This window comes from Gracilinanus agilis, chromosome 1, assembly GCF_016433145.1.
Source record: "Gracilinanus agilis isolate LMUSP501 chromosome 1, AgileGrace, whole genome shotgun sequence".
Classification (NCBI taxonomy): Eukaryota; Metazoa; Chordata; class Mammalia; order Didelphimorphia; family Didelphidae; genus Gracilinanus; species Gracilinanus agilis.
The window spans coordinates 217,874,960-217,891,700 of record NC_058130.1 but is presented as its reverse complement, the minus strand read 5'-3'; the positions used below and the strand labels follow the sequence as shown (position 1 = coordinate 217,891,700).

General features: G+C 36.4%; 1 protein-coding gene across 1 annotated transcript in view; it reads left to right on the top strand.

The window, feature by feature from the left end:
• LOC123234219 (transformation/transcription domain associated protein) overlaps positions 1–15,390 on the top strand; it is a 175,911-nt gene extending 160,521 nt beyond the window's left edge. The window contains exons 70-73 of the mRNA XM_044660153.1: positions 5,756–5,940; positions 9,958–10,161; positions 10,255–10,449; positions 14,101–15,390. Coding sequence (XP_044516088.1) covers positions 5,756–5,940; positions 9,958–10,161; positions 10,255–10,449; positions 14,101–14,385 — 869 coding nt within the window. The 3' untranslated portion in view covers positions 14,386–15,390. The remainder of the gene's footprint in view (positions 1–5,755; positions 5,941–9,957; positions 10,162–10,254; positions 10,450–14,100) is intronic.
• Positions 15,391–16,741: the final 1,351 nt, after the last annotated feature.

Sequence of the window (16,741 nt, the reverse complement as noted above, 5' to 3'; positions counted from 1 at the left end):
TATTGATTCTGAGACAAAAAGTAAGGGTTAAAAAAAAAAGCTATATTAGGGCCAAGACCAAGCAAGGCCAGATCTCTGAAATGGAGAAGCACCATTGTCAGATTGAAACCCTGCTTGATGCCATGCTTTGGGTCTAAGTAATTCCTTCTGCTTTGATTATCAGGAAATGTTGCCTGTTAGGTTTCTTGGGACATTGATCAAAACAAAGGCCATAACCACATATTATATTAAATAATACAGCAACCCATGAAGCAAACAAAAAATAGAAAATGATTCTCAGTCCTTTGTATCTCTCTTCTACTTTTATTTATTTTTATTTACTTAAACCCTTACCTTCAGTCTTGTATTGGCTTCAAGGCAGAAGAGTGGTAAGGTAGGCAATGGGGGTCAAGTGACTTGCCCAGGGTCACACAGCTGGGAAGTGTCTGAGGCCAGATTTGAACCTAGGACCTCTCCTCTCTAGGCCTGGCCCTCAATCCACTGAGCTTTCCAGCTTATACTTTTATAATAATGGTAGGTGATGAGGGAAGGTAGGTGGCTCAGTGGATAGAGAGCCAGGCCTAGAGATTCTAGGTCCTGGGTTCAAATTTGGTCTCAGACACTTCTTAGTTGTGGAACCCTGAGCAAGGCACTTAATCCCAATTGCCTAGTCCTTGCTACTCTTCTGCTTAGGACTTCTGACTTAGATACTTAGTATCAGTTCTAATACAGAAGGTAAAGTTTTTTGTTTAAAATAATAATGGTAGGTATTGGAAACGTTTATTTCTGCTAAGTACTCCAAATTTGAATTCCCTCTCCAAAAAAATGACTGGTTGACATATTATTAGAGCAACCAAATTATAGCAGTATTGTTTAAAGTAAATTTCTCTCTCTCCCTTGTTGCTCTCTCGATGTCACCAGGAGGCCAAATACCAGTGAGTAAATTGAGATGGGCAAGCCACTGCTAAAGGAAGTTAAGAATCATGAGACAGGGTTATCTCTAGGCCTTAACATATTGGAAACTATTATTTATTAATGAGGGAGTGATTTTGAAGTATATCATTTATGTACAGTAGCAATTTGTTACAGCAGAAGTTGCATTTACTAACAAATTAGAACCAATCAGTTGATTATAGTTCATAGATTTTCTTTTCCTTTTTTCTTTATTTTTATAAAAAACCATTACCTTCTTTATCAGTTCCAAGGCAGAAGAGAGGTAAGGGCTAAACAATTGGGGGTAAGTACTTGCCCAGAGTTTCACAGCTAAGGAAATATCTGAGGTCAGATTTGAGTCTAGGACCTCCTGTCTTCAGGACTGACTCTCTATCCATTGAAGCACTTAGCTGCCCTTAGTCCCTAGTTTTTCAACTGGGTTTAAATCAAGTAAGTTTCCAGGTCAGTGAAGCATTTTTATCTCCATCTCTTCTTAATTTTCCTTGGCATGAAACATGATGCCAAGACCCTGTTGCAGCATTCTGCCTACATTCAGGAATTTCTATAATTCTAGAACATTTCTACATCTCAAAAGATCAATATATTTATCAGAGTTCATCATTCCATCCATGGGGTTAAGACTTCTAAACTCTCTGGAAGTTAAAAAAAAATCCCCAAGTATTTCTTGGGTGGTTTGAAGACTCAACTAGATTTCTTCAGACAAGTGTTTTGGTGTATCCCTGAATAAAAAAGTATGTTTTATCAGTAAAAATTAACCTTTTTCCCCCAGTCTTTTTATTCCATTCTTGCTCATGAAAATCATTTTTTTTTAAATAGTAAGTTAGAAGCTTTTTTTTTTTTTTAAACTGGTCTTCTCTGTTTCATTTTTAGGAAGCCTATCTTTGCACTCTAGAAGAATCATTAACAACCCTTTCAACCGTCAGGGCCCTTTGAAAATTTTTGCTTGATTTATTTAGGCTAACTAGACTCTTTTTCAATAACTACTTCTCAGTTCTTGGATTTGTTTTTCATTTTAAACTGCATTTTCATCTATTTCTGTACAACTCATCTTGTTTTCATTGTGAATGATCTTTGAATTTTTTGACTTCCCATCAATAGCTCCTGAAAACAGTCATTGGAGTAACTATGACTTTGGGATTAAAAAGAAATTATTACTGCTATAGAGGGCAATACTATCTTCTCTGACCCTAAGACTTACAACAAAGGAGTCATCCTGGTTTCTATTCTCTCACCCTCCATATCCAAGCTGTTATTACCAAGGCCTATTTATTTAACATTTGCAACATCTCTCAAATACACCCCCTTCTTTCCTCTGCCACCATTCTCATACACATCCTCATCACCCCATGCCTGGACTACTGTAATAACCTGCTAGTACGTCTGCCTGCTTCAAGTATTATTTCCTAATGTGCAGGACTGATCATGTCACCTCCCTATAAAGTAAAATCCAATGATTCCCTAGTGCCTCTAGGAACAAATACAAGATCCTCTGATTGGCATCTAAACCCTTCATAATCTAGCTCCCTCTTATCTTCCAATCTTTTTAAACCTTATTCCCCACACCTATTCTTTGATTCAGGGACATTGGCCTCATGGCTGTTCGATGAAGAAGGCACTTCATCTCTCAACTCTTGGAATTTTCTTGTACCCAGAATGCTGTCCCTCCTCCATTTCAATGACCAACTTTTCTCTGCTTTCCTCTAAATCCCAACTGAAATATTACCTTTTAGCAGGAAGCCTTCTCCAACCCCTCTTAATTGCAATGCCTTCCCTCTGTTAATTATTTCTCATATATCCTATATGTAGTTTGTTAGTATATATTTGTTCGAGTGTTTCTTCCCCCATTACATTGTAAGCTCCTTGAGGGCAGGAACTGTCTTTTGCCTCTTTTTGTACCTGAAGTGTTTAGCATAGTGCCTAATACATAGTAGGTGCTTAAATGTTTATTGATTGATAAATTATCACCACAGAATTTACAATACTCTAAAAGAGAGCAATAAAACATGTATGATATGGAATTTGGCACTCAAGTAACAGAAAACTAACCAATAGTACAGAAAACAATCCCACCTTTATCTAGTCTGGGTCCATTGTTCTATGTCATTCTGGTATCTGTGGTTGTACAAACAAATAACCATTGCGGGCACAAAATAAAGATAAGTATAGGGACACAACCTATGATTTCACTGATTTAGAGAACTATAAGGTGAGGAAATTCCCATTTTGAATGTAGGTAAATTCCTTTACTGCTATTTACTGCAGGGAACTTTTTTGAGGGAACTAGATTTTGGTCTTAATTATTTATGTTCATTTCCTATGTATCTTGAATGTCAGACTCTCATCAAAGACATGATGTAAAGTCTTTTGTTTTCCCCCTATCACTTGCTTCTCTCCTTATCCTAGTACAAGTTATTAGTCTTTGAAAGTTGCCTAGAGCACTTAGAGAAATTAAGTGAGCAGGCCAAGGTCACATAGCCAGTATGTATCAGAATGGAATGTTCTGGGGTCAAGGCCAGTCCTATCCAAGATGCCACACTGGCTATCATGTCACAAAATTAAGCCATCTCATTTATTGCTTATACCAAACAATTCAGATATATTTTAGATTTGGAAGTCATTTATATTCATATAGTTGATGCAGTGGAAGTGGAAGAGGTTCCAAAAAAGGGAGAATTTTAAAAGAGAAGAAAATAACAATAAGTAGAAAAAGAATAGAGGGTTTTCCTCCTAACCTTGCTATGGGTCTTTCTTATTTTTTAATCTGGATAGAAACTAATTATTGAAAAATTCTTTCTTATAGCCAAGAGAAAAAAATGGGTTTTATAATAGCTGCCTTCTTCCCAAAATACTAGTAGGTACTTTTGTAATGATTCTAACTTGATATTATAACACTTTTGCCAAATTTGTTTGTGTTCTTATCCTTATGAAATTTCCTTCTCTGCTATTGTATTAATTATAACAGTCAACAAACCCTGCATGTGCAAAGAATCATCATCCTTACCTCCATAGAATCAGAAGATAGCTAAATTGAAAACAAAAGGCTCAAATCATAAAAAACGCTTACACTGTAACCTCTATTTTTACTTAATGAATTGACTCCTCAAATGCCAGAGTTTAGATTGGAAAACAGATAATTACTAACTTATTGAGATACTGTAAACCATAGATTCTTAGAAATGGGTGGGACTTTTCAACTCATACAGATGAGAAAACTATAGCCAGTGACTTGTTCCTGCTTGTGCATTTGGTTTGTTGTTGAACCGTAATTGGTGTCCATCTCCGTGATTTCCAGTCATGCTCTTTTCCAATACTCTAAATTCTTTAGTTGATGCCAATAGCATTAGCTACTAGTAGAGGACCAAGAATGTACTTAGTTCAGGAAAATCAAATCAAATCACCTTTCGAAGAATTTCAGCTTATTTTGGAACTGAAGCAAATATGGAATTTAGATTGCCTTATATTGTAGGAAGTAATACAGTAATCCAGGTATATTGCATTTAAAGCTATTATCTAAGCATAAGTGGTAATAATCTACTATCATAATGGGGCCTTTCCTTCATCAGGATTTGCAGCATTTTTGTGAATATGGTAATTATGACTCATTGGACTTTCAATTTATTTTAAGAAAAGGACAAAAGTCTTTTATGTTCAGAAGCTAGTTTTTCCTTTCTGTAGGATAAGGTAGGATTGTAAAATGATACTCAGATGTGTACTTCTATAAACTGATTTTAATTATGATCTGAAAATAAATTATTGTTTTTGGAATGGTGAGGTCAATTTAAAAAAAATCAAATTAATATGATATTGCTATGGAAAAATCCTGTCTTTGAGACCATATCTCATTCCAAGGCTCTTCTTAGAATCTCTAAATTTGAATCACATTTTAAAATTTTCCTCATCCAGATAGGTTGAGTTTTGCTATAAAGATCTGAAAATTGGGAGCAGCTAGGCAACTCAGTGGTAGAGAATCACCTGGAGATGGGAGGTCCTGGGTTCAAATTCAGTCTCGGATACATCCCAGTTGTGGGAGCCTGGGCAAATCACTTAACTCCTATTGTCTAGCTCTTACTACTCTTCTGCCTTACAACCAATAGAAAGTTTTGATTCTAAGAGGGAGGGTAAGGGTTTAAAAAAAAAAAAAGTTTGAAAATTTGCCCCTTTTTTGTATGCATGTAGTCACAAGACCCACAACCTGAATATTAATAGTTTTCTTATCCTTCCTTCCTTCTTTCTTCCCTCCCTCCCTTCCTCCCTTCCTCCCTTCCTATTCTCCTCCTCCCTTTTCCCCTCCTTTTCCTCTTCTTCTTCTTCTTCTTCTTCATTATTCTTACCTTTTTTTTTTTTAATTAAGCCCTTACCTTCTGTCTTGGAGTCAATACTGTGTATTGGCTCCAAGGCAGAAGAGTGGTAAGGATAGGCAATGGGGGTCAAGTGACTTGCCCAGGGTCACACAGCTGAGAAGTGTCTGAGGTCAGATTTGAACCTAGGACCTCCTGTCTCTAGGTCTGGCTCTCAATCCACTGAGCTACCCAGCTGCCCCCATTATTCTTACCTTCTGTCTTGCCCAAGGTCACAGAACTAGGAAGTGTCTGAGGCCTCTGGACTCCAGGCCTACCTCTATATCTTGTGTTACTTAGCTGCAATCCCTTCCCTCTACCCACACCCACTTTTATACATTTTATTTTATTTTTTATAACCTTTCTGTTTTAATGTTATTTCTAAGTATTAGAGTGACAAAGACTATTAATGAAGTTTCCTTTAAGAGTTTTAATACTGTGACCCTTTTTTTCTCTTCTGTTTACTGTCCTTTCTCTCTCCCTAGTTCCTCGAGTTGTGGCAGTCTCTCCACAGATGCGTCTTGTTGAAGACAATCCTTCTTCTCTTTCCCTTGTGGAGATATACAAACAACGTTGTGCCAAGAAGGGTATTGAGCATGACAACCCCATTTCTCGTTACTACGACAGACTGGCAACAGTGCAAGCACGGGGGACCCAAGCCAGTCATCAGGTACTGATGTTGTGATTAATCATATTCAGACTGACTTCTTAAGGATGCCCCATGCTACTTCTGCACTTTCTGTGCCTTATTTAATGTGTTGATTGCCCATTTGTTCTTTTCAGCATTAAAAATAGCTGTTTTAAACATATGTGACATTCATTAAGGGGTGAACCCTAAAATTTGGGATAAGTTTATTAGACTGTGAATTGTTGGAATTTAAGACTGCTGACCTGAGTGAGGTTTTTTTTGAATGGTAATCACACTAACATAAGTAAACTGTAAATCTGAAAGAACCAGATTTGTTTTTAGAAATTTGGTATCATTGGAGTTGTGCACTTTGTGTTAGAATACTTTTCCCTTCCCGACCAGTAGAGGCTTGTCTTAAAAATGAAAGGCTTTGAGGATATCTTCTTCTTTGCTGTGTGGAAGGGATTCCTCACCCCCCTCAGATCTAAGAAGCAGGACTTCCTATCTGCTTATATTCAGTGTTCTAATACCCTCTCTGCTTTTTGAGTGGGTCCTGATAATTTTAAGAAATAATATGTCAGAATTGGACCTTGTTTATCTTTAGCTTTCTTCCTCTCCCTCATTCATACTACTTCTACCTCTAAGAGTATGAGTGATTAGTCTTTTGTGATCTTTAGAGAGCTTGTGTTGACTTGCTCTTCTGTATAAGTAGGCTATTCTCTTTAATTGCTGGGGTCTTACATTGTTAACAGAAAGCTGTGTCAACATCCTTGAAAAGTCAGCAAGTTCTACTTGCCATGGCATTTTCTGAACAGTAAACCTTGTACCCAAAGGATGAGAAAACTAAAAATGAGATTATCTGGTCCAAATGCCTTTCTTCAGACTTGTGAAGAATGTTTAAACTGTTGAAAATGGATATTTGTATTTTCTCTTCTCTTCTTGCTAATAGCCCAGAGATGTTCCACATTCCCCTTTGGAAATTAATTCCAGAGTTTTATCATTGGATATTTCTGATGGTGACTGTTTTATCATGGAAATGACAGGGAAGACTTTGATCTTGGGAAGCTTACTTTCAAAGTGTTCATCCACCCATTTCCTCTGACCTGTGGCCATGTTTGAGATGCCCAGCAGAGGAAAGGGTTGTTGGCACTTTTTGTGATTATTCTGGTCTTTAAAACTAGGATCTTCTTGAACAAACAAATACTTATGGTTAAGCACCACACATTTTGTTAGCCTATTTAAATGGTAAGCTATTTTAGCATGAGACATGAATTATTAATATTTTCCTTGGTTAAGGATGATGAGGAAGAGTTGAGTTTAATGCTGATAGCCTGTATAATTTTGGGTTGTTTTTTTCAAGCTATTTTATTTTTTGCAGTGATTAATAATTTGATTTTATTTGTTATTATAAGTGTTTAATTTTAATAATTACATATAATAACAAATTCCACATGTATTCCAAAGTTATATAACCAAAGTTGTCTCCCTCTCTCCCCTCCCAGAACTGGCAAACAATTTGATCTGGATTTTACATGTATTGTCATGCAAGTCTGCTTAGTTTTTACCAGTGTTTTATGTCTGTTAATTCATTCTTCTAAGCATTTAAGAGTTCTGTAGGTAGTAACGGGTATTTGTTGTTTTCAGTATGTTCTCTTTAATTGCTGTGGTCCTAGATTATTAGTTGGAAACTATGTCACAAATCTTTGAATTAGGAAGTAATATTTCCTTTATTTCTAATTCTTCTCATTTTATAGATGAATAGGCAAAAAAGAAAAGATTCTTATGGGTCACCTGTGTGGCTCAGTTGGATAGAGAGCCAGGCATAGAGATGGGAGGTCCTGGGTCCAAATATACCCATATACTTCCTAGCTGTGTAACTCTGGGCAAATCCACTTAACCAGTGCTGCTTAGCCCTTAGTGCTCTTCTGCCTTGGAATAAATGGTATCAATTCTAAGAGGGAAGAGAAGGATTAAAAAAAAATTGTTGCAGGGTTACAAAGTAAGACTTGACATTATTCATGATTACTAAATGTCTTCATTCAGATGGTACTGTTGCAGTAGATGCTGTAGACCAGTGATGGAGAACTTTTTAGAGATGGAGTGCCAGGCTCCCCCCACCCCCGAGACCTAGTGCCGTGCCTCCCCCCCAACCTCTGCCTTACCCCGCATAGGGGAGGGAGGAATCACCCCCATTTGACTGCTGGGCAGAGGGGCATGTGATGTGAAGAGGAGGAAGGGAGCAGCTCCGCCCAAGACCCTCTGCCTTTCTAATAACTAACTCTGGTGGGTGGGGGAGGGGGAGGCCACGTGCCTACAGAGTGCTCTGCATGCCATAAGTTATCATCACTGCTATAGACTATATACATGACCCTATTTGATCCTAAGCTTTTAGGAGCTTCAATGAATCCAGGAGGAAATTATCTCATTTGTCAAATTTATTTCATCAGAATAGTTCCATGGAAGCTACATTTTGGTCATTGATAGTATGTAGTCCTGGACTTGAATTTATTATTTAGATAGTCATGTTTTTCTGACCAAATGAAGATAGAAAGCAGCAATTGATACATTCTATCAGCTTCTTATTGTATTTTATTCTATTTGAATAAAAGCACCATGAGTTGTTATCTTCTGGATTTGTGGGAGAGCTGAAATTTTTCTAGTATAAAATACAGTGTGAAGTGTTATAACATCTGCTTCTATTTTTGTCAAGAGATTCTTCAGGTTATGAAACTGTAGTCTTTAATAAATAGTCTTTTAATTGAAGTAGTCATTGCTATGCAACTTTTCCTACAAAGAGAAATTCTGACTGTTCTTATTTCCAGCTAATCGGTTTCATATATACTGCAGTAACTGAGTATCATAGAAGTTTTCAAATGTTTTCCTCAGTTACCTTGGAAGAACTATATCAAGCATCCTATAATTATTTATTTTCATTAAAGCACTTAAACTCTTCTGTTGCTTATAGAGAAAGAAACTGAATGATTCTATGTGTATCAGTATTCATTTTGATTATTTAGAATTTATACCCATTTGTTCATGGAAATCACTGGCACTTGTGTTAGCAAATGGAGAGCTACAATGTCAGGATTTCTCTGGAGAAGGTGTTAATATTTAAGAAATCTCTTATAGAATTAGATCATGTACGAGAATGTAGCCTGCAATTCTAGCCATCCCCAAGGTTAGAAAAGCCTTCAGTCTTTTCTTACAGGAAGTAGTTTGACAGTGTGTTCTCTTTGATTTCCAGGTGCCTAGAAGTGTGCTTTGCCTACTTTGAGACAATAGATTATAGAGATAACAGAAGATCTTGAACTATGAAAATATAATTTTTTTATTTGAAAATTTTAATTAATTAATTTAGAATATTTCTCCATGGTTACATGATTCATGGTCTTTCCCTCCCCTCCTCCCACCCCTCTCCCGTAGCCAATGAGCAATTCCACTGGGTTTTACATGTGTCATTGATTTAAGACGTATTTCCATATTATTAATATTTGTGATCGCTTAGAGTCTATATCCTCATCATATCCCCATTGACCAATGTGATCAAGCAGTTGCTTTTCTTCTGTGTTTCCTCTCCTGTAGTTCTTTCTCTGAATGTGGATAGTGTTCTTTCTCATAAGTCCCTCAGAATTGTCCTGGGTCATTGCATTGCTATTAGTAGAGAAGTCCATTACATTTGATTGTGCCACAGTGTATCAGTCTCTGTGTACAATGTTCTCCTGGTTCTGCTCCTTTCACTCTGCATCAGTTCCTGGAGGTTGTTCCAGTTCATTATTCCTTTTGGCACAATAGTATTCCATCACCAACAGATACCACAATTTGTTTAGCCATTCCCCAATCAGCGGGCAACCCCTCATTTTCCAATTTTTTGCCATCACAAAGAGCATGGCTATAAATTGAAAATATAATTTCTAAAAGATTCTTATGCAACTCTTTCAGAAGATGGTCACCATTTAAGTTTAAAAAGAAGAAAAAGGTTTTATTAGCTCACAAGTTTTAGATTATTATTTATAATTGATCAAAAATAAAATGAATTTAATGTAATTTCCTTTCATTTAGGTCCTTCGTGATATTCTCAAGGAAGTTCAAAGCAATATGGTACCTCGCAGTATGTTACGAGAGTGGGCTTTGCATACATTCCCCAATGCCACCGATTACTGGACCTTCCGAAAGATGTTCACAATCCAGCTTGCACTAATTGGTTTTGCAGAATTTGTATTTCATTTAAATAGACTCAATCCAGAGATGTTACAGATTGCGCAGGTAATTTGATGCAAATGAAACTTAGCACTAACTGACTATATTTAATGAATGATTCTTCTAAAAACCTTTCTAAAATGCTCTCCTGAAATCTAGGATACTGGCAAACTTAATGTTGCCTATTTTCGATTTGACATTAATGACGCTACTGGAGATCTAGATGCCAATCGTCCTGTTCCATTCCGCCTCACACCTAATATTTCAGAATTCTTGACCACGATTGGAGTCTCTGGTCCATTAACTGCTTCCATGATTGCTGTTGCCCGGTGTTTTGCACAGCCAAACTTTAAGGTAAATAATATTGTAATATATTTTTATACATTATGTTCATTAAGTGATCTTGTTAAAGTGGTGCCATGTAAAGAAAACATTTGAAATGTATGTTCTGCCCTTGGAAGCCAGCATTTCAATAAGATAAAATAAAAGATTTAAGTTTTTTTAAGTAAGTTTTTTTATTATTCAGTGGAAATTTTCAGAATTTACTTAATATAAGAATGTTAAGACATGGAGGAGTATATTTTAAAAATAGAAACCTAAAAAATGCTACACTGGGTAATTTATCCCTCAGCTATGCTTTTTATGTTGATTATTCAATTATGCTCCATTCACCATTTTTAAAATGTTTCAGATATAAAAAGGAAATGGACACAGTATTGAAGCAAGTCCTTACAGCTGGAACTTTGTAATAAACATCTAATTAACTTAGTGATGCTACAGGCTGGGTATACAAATATTTTCTTGTACTCTGAGGAAACAAGAAAAACAAAGGTTAAAAATACATTTTTGGCAAGCTTAACATTTCAAAAAGATTGTTTCTCAAAATTTTTTTATTTCTAAGTCTAAAATTAGGAGTTGATTAATGACATCATTTCAGCAAATATTCAGGAAAGGCAAAGGAGGAGACATGTGGAAGAAGAAGCCATCGAAAGGAAAAGGGGCATTTATTTCTCTGAGTTAGAAGGAGAGAATGGGTAAAAACAAAAAATTGTGAAATGTAGGGGTCTTATAGAAGAGTTTTCATTAGAGGTTTACCTCTCAATAAAGTGGGTTTCAGTGTCATCTACAGAGATTGAGAAAGGAATGAGAGGGCAAAAGCTGGAAGAATTTTAATTTTAGATTGGAAGGAGTTCTGATTCTAGATGGAGTCAGAGAATCTAGGCTCAAATCTTGCCTCTGACTCTTACTCTGTGAGTAAGTCTCTTCCTTGGGCTTCAGTTTCCTCATCTGTAAAAGGAAAGATTTTTGCATTAAATGGTCTCTGAGGGCTTCTCTCCTCCCTCCAAATCTAGATCATTTGAGATGGTTTGTAATAGCTCCTATAGAGAGGATGATGAGAGGAGTCTTGCTATAGCCAAGTGAAAGGATTACCAGGCAGCTCCCACGTGAGAGGTAATGGGTATCATCAAGGTGGTGAATGCTTCTTAAATGTTAGAGACCATAATTTAAATGAATAAATATAAGCTGAAAGCAGCCTGATGAACTCATGAAGTCCAATAGGAAAAAGCTTAAGAAACTATAGGGTTGACCAAAGATGATAAACTATGTTAAGAGGGAGGCAATAGAGTTTTTAGAAATGGAAGAAGACTTAGTGAAAATTACTTTCAAAAGAACAGATTTAAAGGAATAATAGAAGAATAGGCAGAAGTGAAGTAAACCTGGAATAAGATTAGGACTAATCTGAACTGGGAAGAATGTTAAATTTCTTTAGTATTGGACATTGCTTATTGAACTAAATGTCATTTGATCAACAGACTTAAAGATTGATGTGCAACATTTTCTTTAGACTTAGTAGACATAGAAACTTATATGTTTTCATTTCTGGGTAGTCTTTAAAATGCTACATTTAACACAAAATTTTCTTTAAAAGTTCAGATTATGCCAGTTTATGGAGAAAAAGAATTATAGCTTAGAGAAATGCCATATATTAATTTAAATAGATCCTGTTTGTTTAGTTTGGATGGTTATGGGTCTTTTTTAAATGGGTAATGGTGACGTTTAAATTAGTGAACTTCAATCACTCCAAACTAGCTTAACACATTCTACATGATATGTCTACTATTAATAAATGTATTTTCTTTGTAGCAAACATTAATTTCCTGTCTGAAATAAATCATTTTGATACAAACTGTGGAAATGCCAGTAATAAGTATTTATTAAGTGCTTTCTATCTACTGAGCACCAGAAATACAAAGAATGGCAAAGCCAGTCTTGCCTCTCAAGAAGCTTACATTCTAATATGCAAATAATTAGTTACATACTACATGTAGTATGTACAAAATATATATAGAGAGTAAATATAGAAGATGTTCTCAGAAGGAGACAAGAATAGCCTCCAGAAGAAGATGGGACTTGAGTCTTGAAGGAAGACTAAAGGGCAGAGATGAGCACAGAGAAGCATTCAAGAAATGGAGAGGATATACCCATATAGCAGGATAATAGAGCGTATGTGTGGAGGGAAGTAAAGTGTAAGGAAACAGGAGAAATAGGAAAGAACCAAGTTATGAGAGATTTTAAATGCTAGACAGGAAAGTTTGTATTTGATCCAAGGGGTAATAGGAAGTCCACCACTGGACGTCATTGTAGAGAGGGTGAGACGAATTCTTTAGCAAAATCACCTTGGGAGCTGACTTGAGACTCAGAGACCAGTTAGAAGTCTATTGCGGTTGTACAGGCATGAACTAGAGAGATGACTTGTGTGAATGAAGAAAAGTAAAGAGGGGCACATATAATAGAAGCATGAAGGTAGAAATGACAGAATTTGGCAACACATTGGATAGGTGAAATGAATGAGATTGCAGAGTCTTCTATTTGCATGTTTTGGTGATTGGGAAGATGCTGCTATCCTTGACTATAACAGAGAGTTGGAGGGGAAGAGATGAGTTATATTTTGTACAAGTCAAGTTTTGATTGGGGACATTCAATTTGAGATATCCAAAAGGTAGTTGGTGACATACAGATATAGTTCAGAAAAGAAATGAAGATTGGGAATCGAGGCTACATGAATATGATAATTGGGAGCCAAATAGATCAAGTCAGTTAATCTAAAATGAAAAGGTAAGAAGGCCCAGACAGAACCTTGGGAGACACCAGCAGTTAGTGGGCATGACCCAGAGGAAGAAATTGCAGAGGAGTCTTGAGAAGAAAGGATTAATCTTCTGTACACATAATCCTCCAAGCCTAGTAAGGCAGCTCTCTGTATCAGTGACATATGGAAACACTAATATGTGAAATTATATGGCTATATAAATAACATATGGAGGTATATGCATTTGTGCTGGTGCTTTTGCTTCTTCTGAAAATGCTACAATTCACTATTGTAGGATTAGTAATAATAGCTTGTGCTTCTGTGGCACTTAGAAGTTCACAAAGCATAGGAAAATATGACTAAAGAACTTCCTGGAACAGAAAAGCAGCTAAGAAACAGCTGTAGGATCAGAATCCCTTTCTTCTTCTTCCTTTTTAAAAAGAACCCTTAACTTTCTGTCTTAATATGAATTCTGAGATTAAAAAAACAGTAAGAGCTGGGCAATCAGTATTAAATGACTTTCCCAGCCTCACATAGCTAGAAGTTTCTAAGGTCAGATTTGAACCCAAGTCCTCCTACCTCCAGACCTAGCTTTCTATACACTGTGCTACCTAGAGACTCCTGGAATCCATATCTTTGAATTCTTAAATGATGTTCTTTCTTTTCTGCCATACTGTTGAGGAAATGTTTTTATAAATTTCAAATAACTGGATCTAGAGAAGTAAATTGCTTATTTCCAGTAAGGATTTCTAAGGTTGTTACTAAGTCATAAGCTCTTGTGCCACCCAACACTAAGATACTGAGATTATAAAAAGGGCTCAAAATGTCAATCAGCACCTAGTCATGATTGAGTTAGAAAGTCACTGTCCTTTGGTGCTTTTTTCAGTTAAAAACATTTTTCTCTTTCTTTACCGTAGGTGGATGGCATCCTGAAAACAGTGCTTCGGGATGAAATTATTGCTTGGCACAAGAAAACTCAAGAGGATACCTCCTCCCCACTCTCAGCAGCTGGGCAGCCTGAGAACATGGACAGCCAGCAGCTGGTTTCACTGGTTCAGAAAGCTGTGACTGCTATCATGACCCGACTACATAATCTTGCTCAGTTTGAAGGAGGGGAGAGCAAAGTCAACACCCTTGTAGCAGCTGCAAATAGTCTGGATAATCTGTGCCGCATGGATCCTGCCTGGCATCCCTGGCTGTAATTGGAAATGTCAGCAGCTGTTCTGCTTGCACTATGAGCCATGCATTGTGTTAGGAGGAAAAATGTGAAAGGGTCTTTTTAGACTCTGACTTGCTTGTCACTAACTTTTTAATTTCTTTCCCGGGTTTATTTCAAATCATGTTTACACAAGTCCTGTGATTTACTGGGTTTTGATTCATTTCTTAAAACAGTCATGTACAAAAGAAGTGATTTATTATGCAGAGATGGCTTTTAAATTTTTCTCTAAGAGTTGGGATGGGAAGGGGAGGAACCTCAAGTTATACTTAGATGAAATTTAGTTTTAGAGATTTTGCTCTCAATAATGGCTAGATGATTAGGAATGGCAGATCTTAAATCTACTGTAAACGTTTTAATACCTTTTAAGAAACAGAATTCTCCACGTTTGGATTTCCGTTGTGGAATTGTTTTCCTTTGTACGAATGTACAGTTTGGGCAGTTAATTCAGTACTGTCAAATATTAACCCTTTCAGAACCACCCTCACCACCTTATAGGAACTATATTGGTTTGTACAGATGTTTGTAACAAGTGTATAGAATTCCCTCTTTTGTTAAAGAACCAGAAAATTATGAACAAAGTGTGCTGACTTTTCTCTGAGCACAAGTTTATGTACAGTGAAAGCATAACCAGTTTTGGAAATCTAGCTTAGTGTTTGACATTATGTATAAACAGGGCTTTATAATACTATAGGGAAAATGCCATCCCTTGAGACATTATGTATTTGAATGTAACTGATAAGAAAGCAGGATGGTAAGAGTTCTTAAATGAACCTCCTGGTTGTTTTGGGTGACTTTTAAGACACTTCTAGACTTCTCTTGTTACATTGCTTCCAAAAAGCAATTTTTCCTTTTAACTTAAAAACACAAGTTTTAAGTTTACTTGAGTCTTTATGTTGTGTTAGCATTTTTATAAATCTGCAGCGTTGAGAATGTTCTATCTAAATTTGTACAGAGTGATTTTTTTCAGAATAAATATTTTGTAAAATGACTTGTGTAATCTGTAAATGTTTAAATCTCTTAGTTTCGTAAAACCCATCAACAATCAGTCATTAAATATTAAGCACCTACTGTATGTTAGGCACTTTGCTAAGCACTGGGGATAAAAAAAAAAAACATTCAAAAGACAGTTTAATACCCTCAAGAAGTTTATAAACTAATGGGGGGGAGACAACAAGCAAAAAAAAAAATGTGCCAACAAGCTATATACAGGATAAATAGGAAATAATGAGAAGGAAGGCACTAGATTTAAGAGGTATGGGATTTTAGTTGAGACTTAAAGGAAGCCAGGAGGAGGAAATGGGGAGATAGAGCATTCCAAGTATAGGGAACAATAAGAGAAAATACCCAGATTCAAGAGATGGAACAGCTTGTTTGTGGAACATCCAGGTAAGCAGTCACAGGATCAGAAAATATGTGGTGGTAGAGTGAGGCATAAGAAGATGGGGTGTTCTCCCCCCATACCATACTGCTTCCTGCCCCCACTAGCTAATTACATAGAAATCTACAAAAGAAGCTAATATTACTCTTTTGCCAAATGTATGCCTAGTATGTCATTCTTGGTTGATAATGGTAAATTAACTTTGACATCTTAAAAATTTATGGTCTTTTGGGAAGGAAATATACATTATTTTAGTTTTTTTCTTAATTGATTTTTTTTGAGGGAAATAAAACAGAATTCAAGCATTGAATTATGGTGTATAACAGAAGCATCAATACCACTTTGGAAATATAGCAGTGGGAAGCTTGGTAGCCCAGTGATAGAATATCAGGCCTGGAGTCATGAGGACCTGGGTTCAAATCTCTGTTAATTTCCTAGCTGTGTGACCCCAAGCAAGTAACCCTAATTGCCTAGCCCTTACTACTCTTCTATCTTAGAATTGATACTAAGAAGGTAAGGGTTTTATTTATTTTTTAAAAAAGATAGCAATGATGTATTTGAAATTATAGGTAAGGCAGGGTGATGGGAGAGGATTGATTGTAGACAGCATCCTAAAATATTAGTGATTAAGGGTCATTGTTACTTGGAGGGTTCTTGATTTTCTATATAATATATATTATATCTATATAGTTTAAGGATGGGATTTGTGCAAGGGGGATGGAAAATGGAGCCAAAGAAGGAGTGTTTGACAATTGGTGACAGTTACTGGCCGTTGAGACCAGAGGATTCTGGGAAAGACTAGGGAGAAAGGAGGAGGAAAAAAGGGTTCCGGTGGAGGACAACCCAGCTCCAATCCAGTCCTGAGGGCTTCCTGAGGATCTTTGGACATTGAAACCCTGATTCCCTGGTCAAAGGCTATAAGTAATTCCATAAGTAATGGAATCATTACTTATCACCCAGC